At 35.9% G+C, this 8,294-nt stretch overlaps 2 protein-coding genes across 3 annotated transcripts; both read right to left on the reverse strand.

The window, feature by feature from the left end:
* Positions 1 to 3,063: 3,063 nt before the first annotated feature.
* Positions 3,064 to 7,844, reverse strand: LOC147488192 (uncharacterized). 2 transcript variants are annotated; one of them, XM_086571908.1, is made up of 4 exons: positions 7,500 to 7,844; positions 4,481 to 4,830; positions 4,273 to 4,405; positions 3,064 to 4,187 (listed from the first exon to the last, which is right to left on the reverse strand). In XM_086571908.1, exons 2-4 carry the CDS (start codon positions 4,826 to 4,828, stop codon positions 3,862 to 3,864), a joined length of 807 nt encoding a protein of 268 aa, XP_086428034.1. In that variant the 5' UTR covers positions 4,829 to 4,830; positions 7,500 to 7,844; the 3' UTR covers positions 3,064 to 3,861. The 2 variants fall into 2 exon arrangements, with proteins under 2 accessions (XP_086428034.1, XP_086428033.1); XM_086571907.1 differs by lacking the exon at positions 7,500 to 7,844 and having other exon boundaries at positions 4,481 to 5,249.
* Positions 5,019 to 6,034, reverse strand: LOC147488193 (uncharacterized). Its single transcript, XM_086574293.1, has 3 exons — positions 5,789 to 6,034; positions 5,678 to 5,701; positions 5,019 to 5,570 (listed from the first exon to the last, which is right to left on the reverse strand). The coding sequence occupies exons 1-3, from the start codon at positions 6,032 to 6,034 to the stop codon at positions 5,019 to 5,021; spliced, it is 822 nt and encodes a 273-aa protein (XP_086430419.1).
* Positions 7,845 to 8,294: the final 450 nt, after the last annotated feature.

Here is an 8,294-nt window from a genome sequence, read left to right on the forward strand (position 1 = left end):
AATCCCAAAACTTGAGGTTTAGTTAGGTATTACAATGACTTAGGTACTTAATTAGATAAAAGTTACTTGAGACTAAATCTAGATCTATTTGTCTCAATTTTGCAGGATTTTGATTTGACAGATTTGGAGTTGTATTTAATTTCATATGAATTGTTTCCTATGACTGCGCAGACCAGAAACCGTTTTTCTAACATTCCCAAAACTTAAGGTTTAGTCATGTATTACAATGACTTAGGTACTTAATTAGATAAATATTCCATTCGACTAAATCAAGATCTATGTGTATGAATTTCACAGGATTTTAATTTAACTGATTTGGAGTTGTATTTTATTTCATATTGATTGTTTCCTATGACTATGCAGACCAGAAACCGTTTTTCTAACATTCCCAAAACTTGAGGTTTAGTCAGGTATTACAATGACTTAGGTACTGAATTAGATAAAAGTTCCTTGCGACTAAATCTAGATTTATGTGTAGGAATTTCACAGGATTTCGATTTGACTGAATTGGAGTTGTATTTAATTTCATATGAATTGTTTCCTTTGACTGCGCAGACTAGAAACCGTTTTTTCTGATAATCCAGAAACTTGAGGTTTAGTCGGGTTTAGATAAAAGTTCCTTGTGTCTAAATCTAGATCTATGTGTCTGAATTTCACAGGATTTTGATTTGACTGATTTGGAGTTGTATTTAATTTCATATGAATTGTTTTCTAAGCCTGCACAGACCAGAAACCGTTTTTCTGACATTCCCGAAACTTGAGGTTTAGTCAGGTATTACAATGACTTAGGTACTTAATTAGAGAAAAGTTTCTTGCGACTAAATCTAGATCTATGTGTATGAATTTCATAGGATTTGGACTTGACTGATTTGGAGTTGTATTTAATTTCGCATGAATTGTTTCCTATGACTGCGCAGAGTAGAAATCATTTTTCAGACAATCCCAAAACTTGAGGTTTAGTCAGGCATTACAATAACTTAGGTACTTAATTAGAGAAAATTTACTTGAGACTAAATGTAGATCTATTAGTTAGAATTTCAGAGGATTTTGGATTTAACTTATTTGGAGTTGTATTTAATTCCATTTGAATTGTATCCTATGACTGCGCAGACAAGAAACCGTTTTTCTGACATTCCCAATACTTGAGGTTTAGTCAGGTATTACAATGACTTACGTACTTAATTAGAGAAAAGTTCTTTGAGAATAAATGAAGATCTATGTGTTTAAATTTCACAGAATTTATATTTGAATGATTTGGAGTTGTATTTATTTTAACATGAATTGTTTCCTATGACTGCGCAAACAAGAAACTGTTTTTCTGACATTCCCAAAACTTGAGGTTTAGTCAGGTATTAAAATGACTTAGGTACTTAATTATATAAATATTCCGTTCAACTAAATCAAGATCTATATGCAGGAATTTCACAGGGTTTGGAATTTAATGATTTGGAGTTGTATTTAATTTCATATGAATTGTTTCCTATGACTGCGCAGACTAGAAACTGTTTTTTCTGATAATCCAGAAACTTGAGGTTTAGTCGGGTTTAGATAAAAGTTCCTTGTGACTAAATCAAGATCTATGTGTCTGAATTTCACAGGATTTGAATTTGACTGATTTGGAGTTGTATTAAATTTCATATGAATTGTTTCCTATGACAGCGCAGACCATAAACCGTTTTTCTAACATTCCCAAAACTTAAGGTTTAGTCAGGTATTACAATGACTTAGGTACTTAATTAAATAAAAGTTCCTTGCGACTAAATCTAGATCTATGAGTACGAATTTCATAGGATATGGATTTGACTGAATTGGAGTTGTATTTAATTTCATATGAATTGTTTCCTTTGACCGCGCAGACTAGAAACCGTTTTTTCTGATAATCCAGAAACTTGAGGTTTAGTCTGGTTTAGATAAAAGTTCCTTGTGACTAAATCTAGATCTATTTGTCTGAATTTCACAGGATTTGGATTTGACTGATTTGGAGTTGTATTTAATTTCATATGAATTGTTTTCTATGCCTGCGCAGACCAGAAACCGTTTTTCTGATATTCCCGAAACTTGAGGTCTAGTCAAGTATTACAATGACTAAGGGTGTGTTTGTTAACTGGCAAACTTCTAGTAGGAAAATATAAGATTTGCCAGTGTTTTCCCACTATAAATTTGCCAGACAAATTTATAGTAGGAAAATTTTAGTTTGCCAGTGTTTGTTTGCAAAAATTTATAGTGGGAAAATATAAGATTTGTCAGTTTTGCCAGTGTTTGTTTACATGGTTTTTCTCCAGTGGCAAATGATATTTCAATTTTTTGGAGATATTTTTTTTGGTTTTCAAACTCAATGAAGTATAACAAAAAATTAAATAAAATACAAATTAAATAAAATAAAATACAATACAACTCAACTTTAATAGTACACCACCACCACTCCACCACACCCACCACACCACCTAATTGCACACACTAGGGCCACATTCCTCCCCCCCCCCCCCTAGATGGTTCGTTCCGCTCACTTGATTAAACGGGCTAGTATGCTATTTTGTGTTTAATTTCTCTAACATTTGCGTTTGTTTCATTATGTCATCTTTGATATAAGTAAGGGATCGAGGCAAAATGCAAAATGAAGAGCCATTTCTTATAAACAACCACACAAAAATTGGAAACGAATAGCGTGAAAACAAGGGGAATGAAACAACACTCAGTTTTTTTACATGCATGTTAGTAAAAAACGGTGGTTAATAATAGAGCTGGTCAAGAGACCTTCTCAAAGCTGAATACACTGCAAGCCAACCTGGCTGTGAAGGATGAACTCCGTCCCCAAAAGAATGTGGACTTTGGATTTTGGCATATCATATATTTCTTCACTCCATGCTCATCAACGCTTCCACATGAATATTGATTACTTATACCCAAGCAGCAAGGCTTCAAGGGGTTCTCAAATTTCGAGCTTCTGCACAAGTTATCGAATTATTCATCAATTACTAGCGACTCATCATCACATGCTCAATAAAATGCACAAGGAGAAATGTAGCACCATCTCTTGTCACATACCAATATTGATTACCTTTCTCGTAAACAAATGGTGAGGATAGGCAATACTTTAGGAATAACAAATACCAAGACTGATTTCGTAAGATGGATGACTACGATGCTTTGTCCATCAACTGTATTGGGCTGAGAATGTTCGACTTGTTAGTTTCAACAATGCAGCCATTCATAATCATCTCCTCTAGCATGAAACATAATGTCTAACTCACACTGCACAGTTGGGTCACTTTTCCATTTAATGATAAGCAAAATGAGGTTGAATTCAGGAGAACATACAATTTGCAAAAACTCATCCAATCTTTTTTTCGAATACATTATGTACAGACTCAATTTAGAAAATATTATGTATATATGTAACAAGAGGTGGATTGAAAATTCTCACTCATCAGTGTCGAAGTAGACATTTTTTTCCCTCACAAAACAAGATATCATTGTATCTAATGAATCGAGGTTTCAAGCAGTAGCAGCAGCACACCACCACCACTCCACCACACCCACCACACCACCTAATTGCACACACTACACACACTACCACACACACCAACCAACTACACACACACAAAGACTCAACAAGAACACACAATAAAATATCCAAAAGTAACATCAATGTCACTTAACAATAATATATCGGTCCACCACTTAACAACAATCCCACAAAAACATATAGTTCAAACATAGAAATAAACAAAAAAACAAGGTTGAATCAACGTCCAGCTTGTTCTAGCCTCCTAAACAACCATGAAGCCTTGATATCCTCTTTAAGGCCCAAGAAGACCTTAATAAGCCTATCATTCTCGACACCGACAAGTCAAAGCGACCTTAAGAAAAGCTCAGATTCATATCGGGGAAGAGGCGCAAAGCATCCTTCAACAAATCTATTTGGTCTACTTCTTCTTCTTGTGGTTCTGGTTTGAGGGCCTCGGCAATTTTTGCCACCGCTTCAGTTAACACCTTAAACGAAGGGGGTTCAGGTATATCCTCAAAGAATCGAGACTTCCTAGTCTTCTTAGAAGTAGGTGTAGTGCTTCTAGGACCACTCTCAGTTTGAGAAGTATCCCCACTAGTATCTGAGGGAGCACCAAAAGCTGAGGACTCACTAGCATCAGAATCGTCACCCCCGTCTCCTTGGGTTTGCCTAGAATCATCTAAACAAGAAGTTGAAACAAAAAGTTAATTTCAAAACTAGTTAGACACACAAAATTCAACTCTATTTACATCTAATCAACTTACCTCCATCCACCATGTCATCATCGAACCCACTATTGCCCCCTTCTCCAGTTGCATAATCATTCCCAAAAATGAGACAACATTCGTCATAGTAAGGAAATGATTTCTGCCTGAGAGTGTTTGCCAACGGATGAGCCTAAATCCCACAATATACCAATTAATATGGCATCCAAAACCAAATCCTATAAAAAAAATGAGATTATTTTATTACCTTTACATAACTCTCCCATGCATTCTCATCTGCATCAATTCTTTTGGTCTCTTTGTTGAAAGACAAACCAAACCCACTAGCATCAACTGCATGTTTCGCAACTTGCCAAGCAAGTCTCATTGTTTTCAACCTCGACTGACATTTATGCGAAACACAATTCATTCCAAGTCGCGTATTGATCTCATCAGCAGTACGCTTCAAGCTCTCTTTCCTCCACCCATTATCTGCCCTCTTGCCCCCAGTAGCTAACTCCTCTAACAACACCTCTACCAAGATGGCTTCCATGTTGGGATACCATCTAATTTGGGGCGATCTTGTTTTCACAACTTTTTTCTGTTTTCCAGCCATACCTAGTTTGAAGCAATGACCAACAAAGAACATAGCATAGTAACATATCAAGGTAACAAATAAGAAAGATTGCATGTGAATAAAACATTATAAGTAGTTGAAACATAATAGTGTCTATTACAAAAACAATCTAATAAAATCATAAGTCTACTACAAAAACATCACTCATAAAATCATAATATCTATTACATCACTCGTTATCTGCCCACATTGCAATTGACAACTCATCCCTAAAATTAGTCCACCCAATGCTTGGCTGCATATCAATATTCATATTTGGAGCATTCAGAGAGTTGTCAGCCTCTTCCTCATCATCAGTGAGCTCCTCATCACTCAATGTATTATCAGGATCTTCTTCTCGCAAGAAGTTGTGCAATGCACAACATGCAAGGATAACCTTTGTGTGTGTTTTGACATCGTGGAAAACTACATGCCTTAGATAGGCAAATCGCTTCTTCAAGAGACCGATTGTCCTTTCAACAACAAGACGCATAAAGATGAATGGCTTAAAATTATATTGTTCTTTATGATTTTGAGGTTGAACTTCACCGATCTCTTTAAGATGGTATATCAGACACCACGGTAAAGGCGTGAGGAACCCCGGCACTAAAGCAAATCCAGCATCCGCAAGATAGTACTTGCCATTTGGAACAATAAGCTTATGCCCGGGATGAGCCACAACACTCCTCAACAACCGCCCATCGTGTGCGATCCCTCCCACCCCGCTAGCACGTATGTGAACCTCATGTCAAATGTGCAAGCTACTAACACATTTTGGGTCACGACACCTTTCCGTTACGATACCTAGCACAAAGGCGCTTAGTGGTAAATTGATTGGAAAGTGTGTACCATCAACCGCACTCCACAAAGATCCTAACATAAAAACTTCATAAATATTTATTGAACTATTAAACATTGAAATCAGAATGATCCTATCCATTTTCCAAAAAGTTGACTGACCTTGAAATAACAATGCCAATGATGTGTGTTGGTACACTCGCGAGGGGAGTTATCAGCGGTAGCATTTGTTACTAACTCTCTGAATAAACAAAGGATTGCATCCAACACAAGATGGAAATAACGGTGAACTGTTTCTCCTGAACGGAAGAATTGAAATGTTTCATTCCGATTACGCATGTCATGCCCAACAGTGTTGAGAAATAGGGCAACTTGCTCTTCCAATGTAACTGCTTTCACGTAGACCATGACCATACAAACGAGTGCACAAAGCGTTTAATTTAAACATTGATCGCCTCATCCTTAATTGCTCGTGGCAAAAATCTGTCGGTGCTTGTATACATCCTACCCAATACAGTTTCGCGACTTGATCCCAATTCCTACGAGGACCTCTAATAATAGCTGGGGAGCCCTACGCCTAGGCCTATACCTCCCAATATACATTTCTCTTATACCACCATGTCATCATTATATATGCACTTATAACTATAAGTAGAAATGCCACTAACCCTCTAACCGACGTTAGGTAATCATTCTACAATATCTCAAAAAAAAAAAAAAAAATTAATAAAGTATACAAATTCATGTACTCAATTAACTTAAACAAACAAATTGATACAAACATACAAACATACATACAAATTGAACTAAAGAGTACGGAGAAATAACTGGCGGAGTTTGCTTCTCACCTTCATTTAGTCATGTTAGTATAGCATGCCGACTAATTAATACTTCACCGATTGTTGATCTATTAGTTTAATATGATGAGACAGAGTTTCCTTTAGCTGTTCTTCTACTTGTTTACTTATTTTTATCTAGTTATTCTATTCATTAACAATCTAATACAGTTCTAGAGATATTTGATTGATTCAAAGAGATACGATTTCATTGGATTGTTTGATCATGAAGCACAACCTACTCCTAAACGGCTTGGGTGTGTATAAAATGCCACCAAAAGTAAAAGTAAGAGAGCTTATACTACAAACAAGGACTTCAGGGGAATGTCTCAAGACTGGACTGATTTGGACTTGAGGTCTACTCAAGGATAATATCATGGAAGCAAGCGGAATTAAACTTCAAATCGAATCGATTACATTGATAATAATTGAAACACATAGAGCAACATATCACCAAATAATCCCGTCAGACATCACTTTTTACCATCACAATGAACCCGACAGATGTGGCCATTGTTGAAGTCATGCAATAAAATGATCTCGTATTAGGGAACACTATTCTATTTTGAGTTGGACAAGATATTTTCAACCTTATCACGGATTCATTGTCGATGTTAAGGAGCCCAGCCATTATTGTAGCATCCAATTCCAACACTAAAAAGCAGTAAATTTGGAACAAGTTATCAAAGTTCTATACGGATAAAAACTTATCAGATTGACTAAGGGCCACTTAAAGGTTTTTATCATATGCCAAAGTATAAAACTTTCAATACACTCAGATATGTGCATACAAATTGATAGGTATATTTCATGTGCATATATTCTGTCTTAAAGAAACAATCACCAGTAGCATCGACTAAACGAAATGACTCGACTACATATATATTTGAAGAAATGACTAAACGAAGTCCAAAAATCACTGATAAAAAAAAAATCCAAAAATCAAACAAGAACAAAAAACAACACCCACTAATCAATTAATAGTGAAAAAAGAGATTGAGAGAAGAGAGATAAGAGATGAGAGCGAGAGAGTATACCTGAAAAGAGAGCGAGTTGATGAGAGGCGGCAGTGAGAAAGAGAGAAGAGAGATCGAGTGGGAAAGTTGTTTCTATTGGCAGTGAGAAAGAGAGAAGAGAGATCGAGAGGGAGAGTTGTTTCTATTTTCCTACCATAGTGGGAAAATACGGGTGACTAATTCAACTTTGGGGGGAGGTGTTTTCTATTTTCCCACTTCTAGTGGGATAATTTGATTTGCCGGTTAATTCTAAATAGTGTTTGCCAGGGCCCTTAAATACACCCAAACACTGGCAAATGGTACTTCTAGTGGGAAAATACAATTAGCCACCCCCATTTGCCAGTTAACAAACACACCCTAAGGTACTTAATTAGAGAAAAGTTTCTTGCGACTACATCTAGATCTATGTGTATGAATTTCACAGGATTTGGATTTGACTGATATGGAGTTGTATTTAAATTCGTATGAATTGTTTCTTATGACTGCCCAGACCTGAAACCGTTTTTCAGACAATCCCAAAACTTGAGGTTTAGTCAGGTATTACAATGACTTAGGTACTTAATTAGACAAAAGTTACTTGAGATTAAATGTAGATCTATTAGTCTGAATTTCAGAGGACTTGGATTTAACTGATATATAGTTGTATTTAATTTCATTTGAATTGTATCCTATGACTGCACAGACCAGAAACCGTTTTTCTGACATTCCCAAAATTTGAGGTTTAGTCAGATATTACAATGACTTAAGTACTTAATTAGATAAAAGTTCCTTGAGACTAAATCTATATCTATATGTTTAAATTTCACAGAATTTGGA

The sequence above is a fragment of the Coptis chinensis genome, chromosome 7 (assembly GCF_015680905.1).
Source record: "Coptis chinensis isolate HL-2020 chromosome 7, ASM1568090v1, whole genome shotgun sequence".
Classification (NCBI taxonomy): Eukaryota; Viridiplantae; Streptophyta; class Magnoliopsida; order Ranunculales; family Ranunculaceae; genus Coptis; species Coptis chinensis.

What these genes read in the sequence shown, in the direction of transcription:
- LOC147488192 (XM_086571907.1), bottom strand. Translation starts at nt 4,903, where the DNA reads ATGCAATCTTTCTTATTTGTTACCTTGATATGTTACTATGCTATGTTC. An exon ending in CATGGGAGAGTTATGTAAAG is followed by an intron (nt 4,406 to 4,480) that starts GTAATAAAATAA and finishes TGTGGGATTTAG; the next exon opens with GCTCATCCGTTGGCAAACAC. An exon ending in TGATGACATGGTGGATGGAG is followed by an intron (nt 4,188 to 4,272) that starts GTAAGTTGATTA and finishes CTTCTTGTTTAG; the next exon opens with ATGATTCTAGGCAAACCCAA.
- LOC147488193 (XM_086574293.1), bottom strand. Translation starts at nt 6,034, where the DNA reads ATGGTCTACGTGAAAGCAGTTACATTGGAAGAGCAAGTTGCCCTATTT. An exon ending in ATTGGCATTGTTATTTCAAG is followed by an intron (nt 5,702 to 5,788) that starts GTCAGTCAACTT and finishes TTTTTATGTTAG; the next exon opens with GATCTTTGTGGAGTGCGGTT. An exon ending in TTTGTGGAGTGCGGTTGATG is followed by an intron (nt 5,571 to 5,677) that starts GTACACACTTTC and finishes ATTTGACATGAG; the next exon opens with GTTCACATACGTGCTAGCGG.